This window comes from Melanostigma gelatinosum, assembly GCF_949748355.1.
Source record: "Melanostigma gelatinosum genome assembly, chromosome: 14".
Taxonomy (NCBI): domain Eukaryota; kingdom Metazoa; phylum Chordata; class Actinopteri; order Perciformes; family Zoarcidae; genus Melanostigma; species Melanostigma gelatinosum.
The window spans coordinates 3,487,281-3,508,045 of record NC_136647.1 but is presented as its reverse complement, the minus strand read 5'-3'; the positions used below and the strand labels follow the sequence as shown (position 1 = coordinate 3,508,045).

General features: G+C 44.0%; 2 protein-coding genes across 10 annotated transcripts in view; one reads left to right on the top strand and one right to left on the bottom strand.

Annotated features, from left to right (window-relative positions):
* Window positions 1-634: 634 nt before the first annotated feature.
* skp1 (S-phase kinase-associated protein 1) lies at window positions 635-3,735 on the top strand. Its single transcript, XM_079283132.1, has 6 exons — window positions 635-731; window positions 1,337-1,436; window positions 1,625-1,698; window positions 2,076-2,219; window positions 2,772-2,912; window positions 3,038-3,735. Exons 2-6 carry the CDS (start codon window positions 1,340-1,342, stop codon window positions 3,071-3,073), a joined length of 492 nt encoding a protein of 163 aa, XP_079139258.1. The 5' UTR covers window positions 635-731; window positions 1,337-1,339; the 3' UTR covers window positions 3,074-3,735.
* Window positions 3,736-3,863: 128 nt separating this feature from the next.
* Window positions 3,864-20,765, bottom strand: part of tcf7 (transcription factor 7) — a 61,929-nt gene continuing 45,027 nt past the window's right edge. Inside the window, exons 6-12 of one of the 9 annotated variants that reach the window (XM_079283006.1) lie at window positions 17,575-17,694; window positions 16,616-16,778; window positions 16,165-16,272; window positions 15,175-15,222; window positions 11,428-11,476; window positions 9,210-9,282; window positions 3,864-5,853 (exon numbers count right to left, since the gene is read on the bottom strand). In XM_079283006.1, the coding sequence (XP_079139132.1) occupies window positions 5,493-5,853; window positions 9,210-9,282; window positions 11,428-11,476; window positions 15,175-15,222; window positions 16,165-16,272; window positions 16,616-16,778; window positions 17,575-17,694 (922 nt within the window). In that variant the 3' untranslated portion in view covers window positions 3,864-5,492. Of the gene's footprint in view, window positions 5,878-9,209; window positions 9,283-11,427; window positions 11,477-15,174; window positions 15,223-16,164; window positions 16,273-16,615; window positions 16,779-17,574; window positions 17,695-18,842; window positions 19,020-20,765 lie in introns of all 9 variants that reach the window. The other 8 variants (XM_079282998.1, XM_079283002.1, XM_079283000.1 and 5 more) reach the window with 8 other exon arrangements.

Sequence of the window (20,765 nt, the reverse complement as noted above, 5' to 3'; positions counted from 1 at the left end):
TAATGCAGTTAGCTAGAATACTATGTAATAATGCATTTTATTTGTATAGCGCTTTAAAAAGGTACTCAAAGACACTTTACATGATAAAAATAGAAACAATAGAAGCAATTAAAATATAAGCAAGATAGATGACATAACAGTAAGGAACAGCACAAACACAAACATAACTAACGTCACAGGTTAAAAGCAGATTTAATCAGAATCAGAATCTGCTTTATGTATGTGTACGCATACATGAAATATGACTCCGGTTTTCACATTGCTCTCAACGTACATACAAATAACATACAAATAAACAAGAAAATATTTAAAAAACAAAGAAATTAAAGACAACAAAGTAGAACAGGGAAACTAAACATAAACATTTAACTACCATGTACAATATAAATATATATCAAAGAATACATATGAACATAAAGAACAACAACAGATGAGGAGTAATAATAAGAATAATATATGAGTTTTAACGCACCCTTCCGTAAAAAACATTTCAAATAGAGATAAAGATGCAAAAAGTAGCCTTCACGCGGCCACAATAAAAATAAATATAAAGTAAATAAAAAGTAAATTAATAAAAAAGGTTATATAAACAGGAAAAGCAGCTTTCCTGAGGCCACACCTCTCTTTCTCACCAGGTTGATCCATAGACTTCCGGTCGCTAGCGTCTGTTAGGCTCTTTCTCTTGACTACAGAGGAATCTCACCTCTGGATCTGAGTTAAATACATTTACGGTAACGTTAAGTCTCTTCGTGAATCTAAATGTGTCCCTCTTTTTTGTTTTACATGTCGTAATTTGGAAATCTGGGTAAAATCTCAGTGTTTAAGTTTTGTTTACATCTTTGTTTGAATGCTAAGAGGCCTCTCCGACAACGCGAGGCGCCAGCTAGCGTAACGTCAAGCTAAGATGCTAGCGTAACGTCAAGCTAAGATGCTAGCATAGTGCACGGTAATGCTAGCTGCCTGGTTAGCTTAGAGGATTGTTTTGATTAAACAAAAAAAAAAAACATACATACAAGGTGTGTAACGGTAATGTAGCTAATTTAATATTCAGGCCTGGTGTTGTATGCATTAACGAGCATCTCTTGTTAATTATAAATGCGATAGCAATCTCAACATAAGCTATTTGGTTAGCATTCCCGTCGTTTAGCCTGTGCTAACAAGTGGCTAGCTAGATATGTCGCTGTTAGTTTGGATGTTGCAGCATTAGCTTGGCTAGGTGCAGCGTTAGCATTGAATTAGTGTAAGCAGTTTACTTCGTTGGTTAATCACATTTAGTATGTGTTTATGTAACTGCGCCTCATTCATGTGTTTTTATAATCTTATGTTCCCTCTACAGATAATGCCCACAATAAAACTACAGAGCTCCGATGGAGAAATCTTCGAGGTGGATGTTGAGATAGCCAAACAGTCTGTCACCATCAAGACCATGTTAGAAGGTATAAATATATATATATCATCTTAAGTAATCACAAACAACCCGTCCATGGTGTCCCTTCATGGCCGACTTTGTGTGATATATTTCTCTCCTTTGCACAATATAAGGGGCTGTATTTTCATTAGATAAATGTACATTTTGGTTGATGTATTCCAGACATATGTATGACGTTCATTGATTCTTTGACAGATTTGGGAATGGATGATGAAGGAGACGATGACCCAGTACCCCTCCCTAATGTAAACGCTGCCATCCTCAAGAAGGTAACGCTACCTAAAACACACAGCATAGCACCGTATTCACTCACCTGTGTTCATCAGGTTTGTTTGTCAGAAGAAACAGTAGTTTGGGTGTCTTTTTGTGTGTCAAACATGTTCCCCTTTGCCCGTGTGAAAGTTTTCTTTTCTAACCACATGTGTGGGAGCATAAGGCTGTGAACGCCTGTTTTCTTTTCGCCTCTTTGAGTTCATGCTTGTGATTTAGATCTGGAATTATTTCCAACAAGGTTTTCAGTCATAACTCAGTTGGAGAACTGGAACCATTGCTTGATAATTAAGTGCTGATTAATGCCATACACAAGCTTGTGACTACTGTAATGAACAAGCATGTTTTTTAAGTGGTACCTGTTTGTGGCCCTCAGGTTATTCAGTGGTGCACTCATCACAAAGATGACCCCCCTCCTCCTGAGGACGATGAGAACAAGGAGAAGAGGACAGATGACATTCCTGTATGGGACCAGGAGTTCCTCAAAGTGGACCAAGGCACCTTGTTTGAACTCATTCTGGTAAATATTGTTTACATTTACATTAACCGACATCAGTCCCTGGAGGTTGACACTGACCTCCAAAACCAAGCTGCGCGTTTTCCATTTGGGTTTACAGAGATACAAAAGTTGCTTGATAACAGCTGGAGTATTGGAAAAGACTGTTTTAAGTTGTAAAACCACAGGGGAGTGATCTTTGGGCTTAAATGTTTGTTGTCTAGGCAGCATGTTTAAACAACAAGTTAAATGTAATCGAAGCGGTGCCTGGGAGGGGTTGGGAAATGGCTCCCGGAGAAGCTGTGGGCTTCCAAGAAGTGAAACACAAGTCTGCGTGTTCGTCACTTGAGGTGATTCAGTGCTGTCTTCTGTCTAAACACAACATGCTCTTTAAATTGTCATCAGCAGTGTGAATATCTACAGTAGTGGACATCACCAGCAGCTCCATGCATTTTAGTGCTGAAATTAATCTAAAACAGAACAGCCTTGGTGGCTGCTAGTGTCCTTAAGTGTTTGTTTTCCTTGTCTCCCCCCCGCCCTCTAATTTTCCTCATGGCACTGTTTTTCCGTTTTCAGGCCGCCAACTATTTGGACATCAAAGGTCTGTTAGATGTCACCTGCAAGACGGTGGCCAACATGATTAAAGGCAAAACCCCGGAGGAGATCAGGAAGACTTTCAACATCAAAAATGATTTCACAGAGGAGGAGGAAGCTCAGGTATTTACTCCACCCGTCTCATAAAAGACCTAAAGTTCATTTAAATCTATTTGATTCTGTACAAGAGCTCACAGCTCTGACCGCTGACCCGCCACACGGTGTGTTGTTCCTCCTCTCGTCCTCAGGTACGCAAAGAGAACCAGTGGTGTGAAGAGAAGTGAAGGGGAGATCCTGCCAACACTACCACACTGAATAGGAACTGTTCCTGCTAACTGGTTTCACTGGTGTTGTTCATACTTGTCAATATTTACATTTAGCATATTTAGAGCCAGCCCCCTGTCCCCTTATTTCTCTACACCCATAGCATGACCATTTTAACCTGCCTGTGTATTGTCATTATTTAAACAGAAGCTCTTGTTTCCACACGAGCACATATTGTGTAGCTTAAGACAAATAGTCTCGGTTTCATGGCTTTGGTACCAGATTAGAAGACGTTCTCCCCATTATTAATCGCTATGGTTGTCTTTTTTTACTGGACATGTTTGTTTTTCTTTTAGGTTTAAATTGATTAAATAAAATGGCTTTTTTGACAATGAAAGGGTGAATATTTTATTTTTGCTCTGTAAAGGTCGGGTCTGTAAAGCCGCGTTCGCAGCGGGTCGGCCGTTTTAATGGGAACTCAAAGTTTGAGGTGGAAAGATGTTTTCTTTGCTCGATGTCCTTTGGACTCGAAGTACTTGTGTGTTGTCACACGGCGTCGAGTAACTCATTCCTAATTCATGTTGTTTTGAATTGGAAACTTTTTCTCCGATAAAGCTCTGATGCTGGATTTTTTGGGATGATCAAACATTTATTGAAGGACTAAATAAAACGTACAAAAAGGCAGGTGTCTGGTTATTGTGTTGAAGGTAGCGGGGAGCCGAGGAGCATGAATTTCAATTTTAACAGTAATTTGTCTCACGGACGTCTTTTTTGCCGTGTTCTTGTGTTTCAAACCACAGCACACATGGAAAAGATATTAAAACACTTTAATACATCGAACAAAAAACATGTAATACATCAGAGGCGTAAAAAATACAAATGAAATCTTCGAGGTGATTCCACGACTGACATCAGAATAAAACAAGCTATTTCTAGCACAAGAGCTCTCTCTGCTGGAGGAAAACAGGTTTGCTGTACACGTATGCCGAGTGTGGAGCTGCAAGCTGAACAGGAAATTAAAGCCTTTTTGTAACATTGAAGTTGGAACATGCACGGGTTGAGAACACAAGATATTTGAACGCTGTAACACTCGACCCAAACAAAGTTAAATTCTGCACAAAAGGACAAACACAAAATGTATTGCTATAAGAAATGGTAGCAACTAAAATTATCTTTTTAGTTTTTTATCTATTTCATTTTTTTACATAACAAAAGTGTAATGATAACAGGGAATTCCAACATTTATAAAACTTTACAACACAATGCAATATAATAGTACCCATTTGGTCTCAGATTAGTTCATGGAGCTGCAAAAATGTTCGAAGAAAAACATAAAAATCATTTCTCTGATTGTTCCCCACCAGCTAAACACCTGACCGTGAAAATCACGAGATTCGTATAGAAAACAGAACAAAAAATGTAACATGATAGAGTGCCTAAAAGAGACAATGTAACTTGCTGTTGGGGATACTTTTGTCATGAAGGAGAACTGTTTACCTGCTGAAAATGTTTTTTCTGTCTTTGTCTTGCACAGCTAGTTATAAAAACGTTTTGGAAATGGAATGGAACTGAAGTCGAACTGTTAAACAAAATGGCAGCTAAAAAAAGTGAGTCTGTCCTTCTCTGAGGTTCTGCTGGTCAGAATGGCTGCTTGTTAGTTTGGTTTGGTCTGAGCGACAGTGGAAAGTTCCCCTAAACCCCCCGAAGTCAGGATAAGAGTGTAAATGTCACGACACTGAAGAAGAGTCTGTGTTTAACGAAGAGCTCATTTACAACCCTTTGTGTTTGTGATTGTCATGGAGGTCAAAGCACAGGGCCGGCTTTGAAGAAAGAAAAATAAAAAGAGCACAGAGCGGGAGTTCTTATTCGTCAAAGTGATTCCCAAGAGGCAAAACTAATCGCGTCATTTGAGTTGAACTGCAGCAGATGGAGCCAAAGAACCACAGATTACTCTTTCATTTTCACCAAAGTCAGAGGCTGGATCCTCCCAACCATGTGGCTCATTGAGCGGACCACCGGACAGATGACGCAGTTCAGACTCTCAGACTCTCGGGTGTTCCTCCAACTTCGAACACATTTAAGTTCATGACCAGGAAGTCACATATTTACAGTGTGATTAGGTTAAACGTGTCCCGGCTGGTAACAATTTACCGGTGACTGGAGAGCCACAGATCTGACAGATATTTCCAGACAGATTACCTGAATGCTTGATTAAATAATTGACCACTTGAAGGAGGATTTGCCTTCTGTCTAAAAACGCAGCTTGTGGAGGATCCAGCCTCTGAACGGGGACTCCGTCAGGCGAGGATGATGACCCTCAGTCACTATTTTATTTTGGCTTTTAATTAAAACAAAAAGGGAACCACATGCGCATGAAGGCAGGTGAGGAAGATGATCTTCACAGCTCTGGAGGAAGCTGAGGTGAACGGGGGTTCAGGATCACTGAGACTCTGTTAGCACTTTGAGAGAAAGTCCTGCGGCCTTGGCGGCCGACAGCGCCGCCGTGGAGCAGTGCGTCTGCTTGCCGGTCAGCGCGTGGGTGCGTTTGGTCGCGGGCTGACGGAGCAGCAGGGGCGGGCGCGTGTTGTGCGACGAGCGCGTGTGTGTCGGCGGTGACAAGGGGAGGTGTGCGGACGGGGAGGTGGGTGGCGGGGAGCAGCCCGGGGAGAGGGGGAGCCGGTGCTGGTACAGACGGTGGTGGCGGGTCGGGGAGGGCGGAGAGTCTATAGCACTTAAATCTGAAGAAGTTGGGCTGGGGCAGCCTCCTCCTTGAAGGTAGCGAATGCACTTCTTTTTCCTCCTAGGGACAGTCAGAGAGAGTTATCTGTGAATAGAGTGTGGATGGTAAACGTCAGCAGGCTTTCATGAAGATGCGATCATTCACACACTGACGTCAACGAACAGGTGACGTGAGGTCAAAATGAACAACAGACAGGTATTAGTTCAGTCTATGAACGAGTGAATGGAGAGTTAAAACTAAACATCACAGATATCATTCATGACTAATTATCTTCTAGATGCAAAAGACTCCTAAACTCCGAAAGTCACTTTCTTTTATAAGGAAAAAGAAAACATAATTGTTTGATTGGTGTCAATCTAAAAGGAAAAACATTAAAGATGGCATTAAAGGAAAGTTTCAACATTTTGTGAACTTTGCTCATTTGCTTTCTTGAATCAGAGGAGAAAATTGAAACCACTCATGTCTCTGAGGCTAGATTTGTGTTATGGAATTGGAACGAGGAGGCGCTTAGCTTAGCTTAGCATAAAGACAGGAAGCAGAGAGAAACAGCTGGCTAAGCTGACGCAAAGCCAACGCTTTGAAGCCTTAAGTTTGGCATTTTGGCCGTCGCCATCTTGGCTTTTTTGCAACCAGTGAAATGAGCATATTTGACATATATTCGTGGAGACGCTGCTTATGCGGTAGCAACCTGTCAATCACAGTAGCCCCGCCCTAAAGCATCCCCTGCTTTATGGTCTGTTTGACTCTAAATGGACCATAATGTACGAAATGAACATCATGCTGTATTGAAGAAGACTTGAAACTAGAGATTGAGACATAAACTCATGTTTACAATGTTTACTGAGGGAATAAATCAAGAGAGAAGTTTTCTCATAGACTTCTATACAATCAAACTTATTTTTGTAACCAGAGGAGTCGCCCCCTGCTGGTCAGTAGAGAGAATGCAGCTTTAACACATGTAGTATCGGCTTCACTTTTCAGAACCGGAGGTTGCCGCCTGGCAGGAAATAGTTCTTGGCGAACAACATTGTGACTTCCTGGAGTTTGGTTGAGACACATTTTTATTCATTCATTATTTTCTTTGCGTATTTTTGAACTTTGGACAACTGTTTCCCCGTTTCCAGTCTTCATGCCAAGATAAATGATTATTAATTTCATATTTGAGAGCAGGGAATACCACTCACATTAAGAATAAAGTTACGATATTACTTCCGTTTCAGTTGAGTTCTGTTCGTGTTCAACAATGAACCGCCTGCACTGAAACATATTGCATGCGTTTACCAGGCGAACAGCAGCGATGTGCTGAGCTTTGCGATGTGTTAAACCTAAAAGCAGACTTGTGTAGCTCTGAGTGCAGCATCAAAGCAGCTCACAGGATCCCATGATCATTACCAGAATACGATATGAGTCACCAGGTTTTAACCGCAAGGAAAGGCGCTGGGCCATATTTAGAGAGGGAGAGGAGTGCAATAGAAAGTGATTTCTAAATGTCAGAGTTCACCATCAAACGGCGCCTGTTACCACATCGCATGAATGGAGAAAGTTGAAAGCAGATGGGCATGAGAACGCCGTCACAATGCAAAGCTGCAGGGAGCGCGCGCGTGTGTGTGTGTGTGTTGAGCTGTGGTGATAAGGATTTGCTCTAACCACATTCACCCCCCTTTGTTCTCTCAAACCGAAAACACACTCTTATATTTCCATGACGTGACGGTGGGGAAGACGGCGGGGTTTGCTACAGTGCTGTGGTGGTAGAAGCTTTTCTGCACAACCACACAGATTCCCGACTCCTGCAGCGAAGACGGTCTACTGTCAACCAGACGAGGTGATGGGCTTACTTCTCAGTTACGTGCTACTACCGCCATGTTTCTGCCGTATTACAGAGAAACTGAGGTTGTTGCAATCTTGAGCAAAAGCAAGAGATCAATGCTGAAGCTGTTGTCGTCAATAATCCTTCGGTGCGTCTGTATGAGCAGCTCTGGCAGATGATTAAATCTGATTTTGCAACTCTACGAGTGTTCAAAATATTATTCCAGCTGGCTCAGGCCATTTGCTCACAGTGGGAAACCTCCCAGCTTCAGCTCATAACTACACGATCTAATGGATTCAGCCTGGCGACTGACTCACAATGACTCTGAACACCCACACAGGTGTTTCCACTCACGCTCTCTGCTCGGGTCCGACGTGGGCCGCAGCTTTGATGGGAATTTGTCGGGTCGCACATCTTCGTCGACCAATGAGAGTGATCGTGTCGCTTGTCCCGCCTCAACAGGTGCAACGGAGCCAACAGGAAGCTCCGTCCTGAGCGGAGTCTAATCAGCCAGAGTAACTGGAAACAGCTGTGTGTGAATTTAAGAGCTGAAATATTTAGTGTTTGAACTTTTACAACACAGGTGTTGCAAACGGGTATTAATTGCTGGTGTAAAGAATAAAGGATTGTTATTTTAGTCCCGGCCAAACTCAAAACCTTGTTTGACGACGTCTGACTTTTCGGCAATTTACGGCACAAACTCATGTGAATTAACAAACGTTCGTCCATGCTCGAAGTGAAAGTCTTTCATCAAGAAGACTAAAAAAATGTAAGAAAAAGATCAGCAGGCAGGCTGAGGAATAAGTGTTTCTCTCTGAAATCGCTCCACTGATATGCTGAGAAGCAGAGTGGTATTCCCCTTTAACCACATCACCTTTAGAGCCTGTATGACGCTTCATAACACGAAAGCCTAAACCACCTCTGACCTTTACGGCGAGACATCAGAGTAAACAGCTAAATAAGGGCACGGGAGAAAAAGATTTCCCTCTTCCCTGTGATGCCTCACCTACAGTCAAAGGAATATTACTGTGTTATGGTTATGCTGCAAGAAATATATTTTTTCAGATGTTTTGATGCTTTTTTTCGACTGGGAACACGTTTTACCAACGACTACATATCCATGGCCATGATGCTGCGGCTTGTAGAGCAGCTCGTTAGTGACAGACAGCATGCAGACGGCAGGCTTGATTTTCAAACATTATTTGAAGGCGGAGCTTGTTTCGAGGCAGACTTAATCCCATTGGTTGAGTTAATCGCCAGTGGGTGGAGCTTGGCAACTTAAGTAACATCTGAACTGCGTTCCAAATCGCTTAATTTAAAAAAAGCCCTTACAAAGCACATACTGTTAAATGCAGCAGGCAAGCCATTGGGACATACTGTTAAATAGAATGTTCGTATCAAGTGAAAGGATAACGCCGAGTGAAGTTGACCTCCACAGCAGCTCCGCCTTTAAGACATGTTTGAATAACTAAGACCCCATCAGAGGGAGGTGATGGACGGATGGTTGATGGGAGGAAAGAGGAGGTCTGTTTGTTGGACGATAGCAGTGCCGTGCTATGGAGTGGGTGGGGTGAGTTGGGGGGGGGGGGGGTGGTTGTTTGGTACACACCTGCAGGGACCGCACCAGTCCGTTTGTTGGTTGAGGCCGAAGCGAGCCCGGCATTTCTTAGGAGAGCCCGGGTCTGAGCACAATGCACAGCATGCACATAACAAGAGGGAGGGAGAGCAGGAGGAGAGGAAGGTTAAGAGAGGGAGGAGAGACCAAGACGGACCAAGAGGAGAGAAATAAAGAGACACAAGAGCATGTCGTTTAGAGGAAGCCATCAAGTCAAACTGTTAATAGCCGGTTACAGCACAGCAAAACATCGACAACCTCCAGAGTAACCACACACACACAACATAGTTCAACAAACAAGTCAGACATCCTGGAAACAGGCTGTTAAGACGTACAGAGACAGAGAGAGAGACAGAGCGAGAGAGAGAGGGCAGCCGCACCGTGACGCTCAGTTAGTACAGGATTTTCAGTGCTTTTCACTTTCTGGCGCTCTTAAAATCCCCAAATACACTTTACGACTTCGCCATCAGATTTAAATTCATTGAAAATCCGGTTTGATTTCTAGATTTGTCATTTTGAAATGGAGCATGGATTTAGTTCAGGAGAGTCAATCGTGGGTTAAGATAAATGACATCATTCATGCTTCTCCATCAGTCACTACCAGCTGACTGACATCTGTCAGCATTGTTCTGCCCGTCTCTCACATTTAAGATGTGCAGAGTTTAGCTTTAGAACGGCTCCACGGTGTTACCTTCTCAGTTTTGATGCTACCTGCTGATGCTAGTTACTAAACTGCAGGCTTAGCATGAGCCCCCAGGTACAAAATGATCAGCTCGGGACATGTAGAGCAGGGGTTCTTAACCTTTTTGACCTCGGGGCCCAACTTTTCAAGTACAAAGTGTCCCGGGGCCCATTCAAATATTAACACTATTAGTTAAACTAATTGATCTCACTCTTGGTTTCATTTGTATTCAATAATGATATTGTTACCTGTTCAACTCCACCCCTATTTTGGAGCAAAACCGCCTAAAATGACATACCCAAATTAAAATCTTTCAGTATAAATAACTGCCTGTGGCTGTATCTGTACAGGTAAAGGACAGTATAGGGCTGTAACTACACGATCAGTGAACAACTGCCTCAAATTTGAAGAAGATTGGACAAAGTATGACCATTCTACAGAGTTTCTTCCATGAAGAGATCCAGGCGGAGCTCTAAAAGGACATTTGGAGACCCAAATGGACATATGGTAACCACATGATATTCTGACACACTAAAGGTGTTTCTCCCTTTATATTTTGATATTATATTATTTTCCTTTTATTTTTAGACTTTGCAAATTGCAAAAACTATGTATATATGGTCAAAGACATGGTGTGTGAGTAGCGGACTTGCTGTGCGTAATGAAATGGCTGCGACCGAGCGCACGAACGAGAATGAGAATAGCTCAGTTACGCAGAGGTTATACGTTGATTGAGGGCTTATAGAAGAGGAAGATAAGGTTTGTACAATTAGTACTCGTGTTTTCTGAAGCCACTAGCTCCATGGTAACATCCGCTAGCACGTTGTCGGGTCTGTAATGTGTCTTTTTCCATCGAAATGCTGCAAGATACGACTTGCAGCGGTTATGGCGACTTTGGACAGTGTGTGTGTGGGCTCCTTTTGTGGAAAATCCATAAGAAATTAAAGAAAATCTATGATTTCTTTGCAAAGATGAGGATTTTGGGCATGCTGGGATACCAAACACGGACATGTTTTGTGACGTATTTGCGCAAGCAAGCCGTAGGAACGGAAGGGGAGGGGATCGAGGATGCCGGTGTTGAACAGGCAAAACCCTTGTTAAATAAATGAGATGATAGAATGTGATGATCACAAAGACATTTATTATCATGTGTATGTAAACCTGCATACACAACAAGAAGCCCAACAGGCTTTCCCACGAGCGTTGGATGTTTCGTCGCTTGGTGTCGCTTTATTTTTGAAGGCTCCAGTCTGACAGTTTAAACTCGGACAGCTAAGAACAGGACACAACGTTTTGCACACCGGGGCATTAAAAGGTTTATAATCCAGGTTAGGTGGAAAGCAGAGTGGGTGGGTGGTTTGACGTGAGAGACACATCCTGCCTCAAAGACACCAAGACGTTGCTTTACAGAGCGCCAACGCAACTTCAAGTTCAACTGAATTCTCTCAATTATTGAGTTTGTTTTGCTCTACTGAAACACGGCACCCTGGCATCTGTCTGACAGGAGAGATGTGAGATATTTGTGTTTACCTGTATTGGAGTCCTGCAGCTTCTCCCTTTTTCTCCTCTTCTTTTTGCCCTGCGGGAGAAAAAACAAAAAAAATCCCCCCAATTAAATGAGACAGGCTCAGCTGTTGAAATGACTACAAGGCATCAAATTCACCATCAGCAGACCTCTGACTGAAGCTGATGAATCCAGTGCTTTTGGTCTGTACTCAGATCAGTTATCAGCCTTGTGTAAGAGTGCAGCTGCTCTCTTACATCGATGCGGAACAAAAATATTTTTGAGCTTTTGTCTTTGCTCCCATTTTCCACCCGTTGAAATCAAAGATTTAAGGCTTTTTCTGTTTGTTAAAATCCGTGTTTGTGAGCACCCACACAGATCCGTCCGCCTGGAAGACGTGGCGTATCAAGATGCTGATGAAACGGCATGATTGCTACACCGGTGTGCTTTGGGCCGGTCACAGTAAAAGGTCACTCTAAAATGTGGAGTTTTATCTTGAAAGTAGAATTTACCGCCTCCGCCAACTAGTCATGCTGCAGCTTGCATGCATTCTGTCCAACATGTGCAAACAGTTTTGGGTTTGTGCAACGCGACGGGTGGCTGGGCGATGTGGAGGGCCCGGCCAGGCCGACCGGCTGTACTGCCAAAGTCTCGGTACCGACAGTGGAGACGGCTAATGGTCGTGACATGAACACTCTACTCTGGTGGACATTCCTGCAGTCAGCATGCCAACGACACTCCTTCTAAACCTCTGAGACATTGTTTTGTGTTATAAAACTGCTAATTTTAGAGTGACCTCATATCGTGACCAGCACACCTGTGTAGTGATCCTGCTGTTTGAGCAGCATCTGGATACGCCACACCCGTCAGCTGGATGGATTATCTTGACAAAGGAGGCTCACTAACACACAGATCTTAACAAATTTGGGACCAAAGATGAGAGGATGAAGTCGTCTGTGTGCATAGAAAAAGTCTTCGATCTTCTTCTAATAATAGGAGCAACAACAAAAGTGTTGTTGTTTATAATATTGTTCAGTGTGTGGGATTTTGTCTGAAAATGTCTCCGAAAAGAATTTCTGGATTCATCTTTGCTTTTCCAGTTCGCTGAAGATGTTCGTTCACCGCCCTCGGCAGCGACCCCTCTTTGAGAGCGATACTGACAGTGAGTGTTTGTGATGGAATAAAGTCCCAAAACTCTCTTCTTTTATCAACAGAAATCTGCACCACATCAAATATCCCTTATGTGACATGTACATCCATTTCAAACAGAGTGCAAAGTTAAAAGCAGCAACCAGCAACCAGGTCAGGCAACCATATCTAATGCTCTACGAAAGCAAGAAAAAAAGCAAGAAAGATGAAGAAATCCAAACAAGAAAATACGCTCCATCGCTAATATCATTGTGAATTTAATTCATGCAAAAACTGACGCGTCGCCAAACAGTAATCGATGGAACAACTCTTAAATCTTTAAAAAAAAAAGTATTTTAAAGATTTGCATCCAACAATCATGTTTTCCTATTTGAAGTCATTGTTCATAGCTGACTGTTGAGGTAAACATCACAGTTGTTAAAGCAGATCCAGTGACGGTGAAGCGAGGCCTTGTGTTTGGGTGACATGAAGGATGTGGGTTCAGAGATCTTACCGCCTACGCTTCGATGTCTGCCCCCCCCCCCCCTCGGCTCGCTGTCAGCATCGTCTATGTGGTTACAACAACTCCTCTTGCAAGTGCACCATTCTGAAGCTGTGAGTCTGTGGGCGTACGCGTGTGTGTGTGTGCGTGTGTGTGTGCGTGTGTGTGTGTGCGTGTGTGTGTGTGCGTGTGTGTGTTTCTTGAGGACTCGGAGGAGAAGCCCTCCACAGCTGCGGGGGCGATGTGTGGAACTTCACTTCCTGTTTTGTGAGTAGGTCCGGCGACTTTTTTTCTGTTTTTGTGATGAGGGTGATGGGGAGTGAAGGGTGTTTCTCACAATGCAACAGATATTTTTTAAGCACAGCCAAGACGTCCTGAATGCTTGGATGCATAATTCATCACTGCTTATTTGCTGATCAGACTCCCTGTGCTTAAGAGGAATATTTTGGATAAACCATTTATGTTTTAGACTTATTTACACACGTTGTGATGTTGTGGTGCAACAATAAGTCCTCCTTACAGCTGAAGAATGATCACATGATTCCTAAAACATCATCTGAAAAGGTTCCACTTGGTGACATACAGAGTAGAGTTACCTGCCCAGTGCCCCTAGTCATAGAAATAGAATAGGAGTAGAACGAACATTCCCATTCAAATCAATGCAGCAGGATGGTCAGAGCGGCGGCCATTTTCTGCGTGTGCTGTTGCCATTGTGACCGTTGTGGCGGTCTGACTTCCGTACAAACTTGCGGACTCACTAAGCTGCGGTTTTGCAGTCACGACTTAAACGAGTTTAATGCTTCATCCACACACCGTCACAGTGGGAAAGCCCACTGTTTGACTTATTTTCTGTAACCAGTGTAGCATTAAAACACGGTGGCACTAGCAAGCTATCTAGCTAATACCGCCGCGCTTTAATGCTACACTGGTTAGAGAGCGTGAGTTGAACAGCCGGCTGGTGGTTAGTGGCAGCGCTCGGTCTAACGGTCCCTCCACCTCAATGCCCACCGCTCCGGAGAAGGACAAGCTAACTAGCTAACTAGCTAACTAGCCAGCCGCCCGGCTCTGCACTAGTCAAACGACAGTTGTCTGTTGTCCTCCCGCTCTATTTGTGCGGGTTGAATACTCGAGCATTGCACGTGTCCGTAAGCCAGTGTGGATGGACGACGTTTACACAGACATCATGACATTTGTCCATGTGCAACAGCATCCAATGTGTTACGCCTCGCTGAGCTGCTTAGAAAATGCTCAAAGCTCCATGCAGACAGCAATAGCTCCGACACCTATGACCACAGTTTACTAGAGCTCTGGTTTATAACATGTTCACGACATCACGAGGATGCGTTTGAGCGGTGAGCCTGGAAATAACCATCTACGGACAGAGTTAGAAATATCTGCTCGAAGAAAAAACGGCAGGATTGAGACAAAAAAACGAATGAAGAATGACGTCAGAAGTGAATCAGTGTGCATGTTTGTGACGTGGAGCAGCGCGTGTTATAAACCACAGCCCAAGCAAAGCGTGCCATGCCCGCCCGTCCACACAGTTCAGCTCATGAGGTGGAGAGAAAACAAGACAGGACAGCGGAGAGAAGCGCAGACAGGTCACCACTCTGACAGGTATCCAAACGTCACTGAAAAGCAGCGTCTGTTACAACCAAAGCCTTTACTTCACCTGATTATGACACACTGAAAATATTCAGACATTACAGGGTTTACATAAATCACTGCTAAGTGCAGTGTCTCTGTGTAACCGTAACGTGTGTTTAGCTCTACTGGTAACTATAATGAAGGTGCTGTATTGTTAAAGTGAAGATTAAACTAAGGCAGCGAGGCCAGCCATGCGGCCATTGCTCTGTTAGTTGAGCAAAACGGGTTGATTTATACCTCTGTGCGACTCAGTTTAGCTGACGAGTAGTCATAACCATGGCAATGTGCAAGACTTGGTGAAATGTAGTCCAATCAGATCTGCTTTTGCAGCTGGTGAGGGCTGACGTGTGTGAGTCATTAAGAATTGTTTTAGAATTTTCTTTTTGAAGAAGGTGCATGCAAACTTTGCACAGGAATACCCACAACCCCTTTCATGCAGCTCTTCACATATTTTCCCACCACAGAGGCATAAATCCACCATAAGACGTGTCCCTACCCAATCAGCTTTACTCTTTTCCCCTGCGACCCCGCTAAGGCCCGCCTCCTGCAAGAGTTCAACAGCAAACTGACAGATCAGAGGCACACAGCAGCCCAGATACAGCACATCCCCAAAACATTAGACTCCACAACACATGCACCACACAGGTTTGACTTCCTCTAGTATTCTGGGAGACCTACTAAATCATTTCATGCTATGTCGTTATGTTTTATGACTTTTGACTGACAGGCCTGGGAGCCAATAATCATGCAGGTTGTTGAGACAGTAGCCAGTAAAGGGAGTTAAGTTGATTAATATCTGTGAGAACATTAAATATGATCAAACCCAGTTCAACAGGTTCTGGTTTATTGCATTGATCCTGTTCTGTTTGTATAGTTTCCATGTTGGTTTTAATTACAGGGAATCAAACCAGAGAGAAAGAAGTCAAGTGGCTTGCATCAAATGTTTTGTGCTGCTTTTATTTTACGATCTTATGTACGATAAAACCCTCTCATTGCTTTCTTACTCTTATTTTGATGAAATCCAAATTTAAAAAATCAATAATAGAAGAATCCAGGTGAAAACACCATAGAGACTATAGGTGAACAATTTAATTTATTCAAAACAAATTACTTTCTGGTACAACACAATGTTAAAGTACAACTGATCATGTTTATAGTATATTTATATTGTTATAATAAATAAAAAATAACACATTTCTAGTAATACTTGTAAAGCAATGTAACATCATATTAGATCATTAAAAACATTTCACGTTTCAGCCACATGACCTCCTCCCTCTAGAGATGGTTCCCACGACAGCAGGTGTAGAAGTCAAACTGTTCCATAACAAAGTGAGAGTGCCTCCTCCACTTAAAGCCTTTACATCCCCCTGCTTCTATGGTTTTTTCTTTTTCAGATCAGCTTTTAAAAATTAAGTTTAGGAAATGGTTGTATGGAGTATGGAGGAAGAGGAGGAAGATGAAGGTTAAGAAGAGGAGTGCTTACGTAGTTGTCTCTGGCGGACCAGGTCGGGTAGAGCTGCATGTGGAGTTGTCTCTCTTTCCTGGCCAACTCGTAGTACTTGGCCTGTTCCTCCCGGGTCAGTGCATGCCACTGGAGACACACACGCACACGCACATGCACACACACACACACACACACACACACACACACACACACACACACACACACACACACACACACACACACACACACACACACACACACACACACACACACACACACACACACACACACACACAGCTGTTATGATCTCAGCAGCACCAGTCTGAGCTGTTGTGATCTCAGCAGCACCAGTCTGTGAGGGGAACAGACTTCACGTCACCTCAGCCCTCTCATGTTCCTCATGTGTGAAATTACAAACTGACCTGGAAACAGGATTAGTCTGCGTTCACTTGTGTGTGTGTGTGTGTGTGTGTGTGTGTGGATCCCTCACCCTTCGTCCCAGGATCTGGTTGATGGCGGCGCTCTCCTTTAATGTGCACTCTGCGATGACCTTCGCCCTCATCTCCTTCATGTAGAGCATGAAGGCGTTCAGGGGCTTCTTGATGACCGGCTTCTTGGGCTCCTTCTCCCGCTTGGCTTCCACATGCGGCTTCCTGAGGGGGAGAGGAGGAAGAGGAGGAGGAGGAGGAGGAGGAGGAGGAGGAGTGTGGCGGGAGGAAGGAGGTGAGGAATTTGAGCAAAGATGGAGAATCAGAGCCGGTACAAGGTATTGGATTTGGTGTTACTAAAATACAATAGATTACATGAAACATAACATACATACAGAAAACAAATATGAAGCAAAAGTTTATATTTTGGGGAATACACATTCCCTTTCCTTTCGGGTTACTTTAGAAGATTGATAGCTCTGTCATGTCTGCACGTTAAATATGAATCTGCAGCGAGGAGACGAGATATGAGGAGTTAACTGTGAGCTTCAGAGATGCTGGTAAGTGGATTTTGTTATCATTTGACAGAGCCAGGCTAGTAGTTTCCCCCCGTTTCCAGTCTTTGTGCTAAGCTAAGCTAACCATCTCCTGGCTCGTAGCGTCCTACAGTATCTAATGAACAGCGTTTTATCGTTCTTCTTTTCTAACTCACGCCAAGAAAGCGAATCCTTATATTTCACAAAACGTGAAAAGATTCCTTCAAGAGGACATGCATGTCCACTACAGCTGAAATGATGAGTTCCTGATGTTTTCATTTTAAGATATTAATCCCTATAACTATGTCTAATAACTGAAGTTGTTTATCCCCCCCCCCCTGAAGTGAAATGAAGTGGTGTGATACAAACAGAGCATGAACTCGTATAACAAGAAACTAAACGCTGGAAAAGGAGGATATGATGTGTGACAGAGAGGGGGGGAGAAAAATCACCCCAAAACCAAATGAAGTGCAGGCAATACTTACATGTACATGCCCCTGTCATAGTGGTCGTGCTCCTGTTTGCCTGTAGGGGGCACTATGGCTGGGTGGGGGATCCCTGTGGGATGCATGCCTGACGGGCCCAGCATCAGAGAGTGAGGGAACCTGGTGGAGGTGGAAGAAAGAGGTGGAGGGGGGACGGGGGGACGGAAGGAAGGACGAGAGAAAGACAAACAAACGAGGGTTCAGAGGAATTCTTTAGAGTCGGGGGGGCAGAGCGGACGATGAGCTTTAAAGCAAGAGCGTCACATTTTGGTGAGCAATGAGCCTGAAAGCATGAAAAGCGTCTCAATGGATGACTTAACAACTGGTGGATGGTGTCCATGTTGAGCACAGTGCTTCAAATGTGTGATTTACTTCTTTTTTTATCTATTCAGCAAAGGTGTGAGCGGCTGTCACCACCAGAGGGCGCCCTAGCACTACAGAGCCAGAGGTCGGGAGACGAGGGAGATAATCCTTCACATGTTTAACGCCTGAACTCAGTCACATATCATCCAAATCTATTTGTTTCAGCCTAAAAGCAGGTTCGTCATTTCAGGAAGTTTGTTTCAGCACCTTGTCTGTCACAGAAGCAGCATCGGGCAGCTGATCGAGTGAGCGTCCGGCTCAAAATACATTCCTTTTGTTTGGTTTTAACCTGCATAGTGTAATAGCTCATAGGTGGTTTCACTGCACTTGATACATTGAGGTACTAGCAACAGGAAAACATAACTATTAATGTGTAAATTGAGATTTTCAAGTTAGTAATACTTATTGCTGGAAGTAGTGAATAGAGGGGAAACATTTCCCTTCTTAGCAACAGGTTAAAGGTGTGATATCCAAGATCATGTGATCATTTACCTGGCTTTTAGATTGTTGGGATTTATAAAACAAACAGACAATCGCTGTGGAAATGTCCACCTATGTGAGCCGACACACAGGCCAAAAGCAAACTGCATGAGAGGCGGGTTGACCGCCGGTTGCTGCGTGACCGAGGCCTTGTGCACGAGACCAGCAAAGCACCGACTTACTCTCAGGATCAAATTAAGAGCCGCGGCGAAAGCAAATGCACAAAGACAGCACCAGAGGAAGACGTTGTAGCAGCGGCTAGCTTGGCTCGGCTCAGTTGTTTGACTTGACTCGGCTTATTTTGGCGAAACGCTGAACTCGTCCTGTTTACAGCACACCGCGGCTCTAAGAGGACTTTTACAGCAGCCGCCCAATGAAAGCCGACACAGAAGCTGCACACGGAGTATGGAAAAAAAACCAAAAACCTGAATGTGCTATAAACAGGAGTCGATGATGCAAGAGCGTAGCTTGTTGCTTTTGCCGGCTCGGTCCCGGCCAGCGGACTACGATACCTGGAGTAGGAGGCGGCGCTGGAGAGGTTGGACGAGTAGGGCTGCCTGAATCCACAGGGGGACAGGCCCGGGTAGACCGGCTGGCTCTGCCTGCCACAAGCACAGCGGAGGGGAAGAGACGGCAACAGTTGGTCACTTTGGGCTTCACAGGTAAGAGTTTGGTGGCCCCTGTGAGAATGTGTGGCCCCTTTTGATTTATATGCAGTCTGTGACAAAGAGGCACTGTTTGGGGAATCTGAACTTTCAAACAATTCAACATTTCGATTTGCATTTTGAAAACATCTTACGATCTAATGTTGATTCTTCGGCAGCTGGAATGAGGAATCTTTCCTATTTTGTTGTCTCTTATCATTTATAATTCATGGAGTTTGTTCGTCTTGCTGTGAGTTTTAGGGGAGATCTTTGGTCAGTCCTTCAGCACTCTTTTAAATGCATAAAAGATGCTGGTGCCTCCTCATATACGAGTGTACGTATCTTTTACTTTATGTTTTGTAAGATGCAAAAAAAAAGACTTCAATCTCATTCTTCATTGTTCTTGAAATCTGGTGGTTTAATTCCTATTTGCATCTATAGATGCATCTATTGTAGGAGCCCCCCCCCCCCCCCCCCACCAGGAGCGTCTGGATCAGCACTGGTGACAGCTGCGTGTCAATACTTGGCTTACCGGGAACAGAAACACACACTCTCACACACACACCGCGGGAGGTCGAGGGTGGGGATGGGATGTAAGCAAGAGCCTTTGATATGTAGAAAACCACACTTCTACCTCCCCAGAGCCAGGACGACCCCCCCCCCCCCCGACTCATCCCACTCATCAACGTATGCACACGCACGCACCCCAATCCACATCTAGAATTTAAATCACCGTTGCAATCGTCAGCATCACCACACACGCTTCCTCGTCTCATCCTCTTTTTTCCTTTTCTTCTTTTCCTCCACTGTATCTCCTCTAGCTCCAGGACATGGCGCTGCACATGCAGTTAACGCCCGGCATCAGAGGCCTTCATCTGGGGAGAGACTCAGAGACCTCTGGGCTCTGGACCGTTCATGCGTTAATCTGGTTTTAACCGTCTGCAGCACGGGTCAAGTGATGCTCAGATAAAAGCAGTTAACCGGTCTGCTTTTGATTCCACCAGGAAGCTGCACGCAACCACGTCTCAGAATCCATAAAATAAAATTCAGTTTGGTTCATATTTCACAACAGTCTCTGGGTGACGGTGACGCTCGAACACAAACAGGCCTCCCGTGTGACAGGCATGGCTGGACAGAGGTATGCTGGGAATGAAATGAAAAACGAGGCTCCATTGTGCTGCTCGCTGCGGCGCCTCGTGCATTTTCCCCGTTACACTAAAAGTGACAACAAAGTAATTACAGACTGATGGATTCAGTCAAAGGTTATGAGTTTAGAAACGTGAGAGAATGAAGGAGAAGGGGAATGTCTTGTTATGCTTCTAGTAACTGTTTGATCGACACTAAAGGGCTCAGAAAGACCTCGGTCTGATACTTTGTGCCGTGTTTTGTTCGAGGACAGAAAGAGCAAAAGCAACAAGTTCTCTCTCTAGCTCTCTTTTTCTTCTCTTACGCAACTCTTTCTGTCACTTTTCTTATGAAACTAAGAGAACAACACAATGACTGTCTCCCAGGGGAGATTGTCTGAAAGTGTGTGCCGTTACATATACGCTATGTCTCCACCGTCTCTGTGAGCTTTTCTCCTCATCGTCGTCCCTTCAGGTCAGACCTTTACGGGCCATCCTTCCTTAAAACGGAATCACTATCTATCTGCCCTCTCATCGACATAATGGGACTTGTTTTTCTTTGCCACATTATATTAGCCGA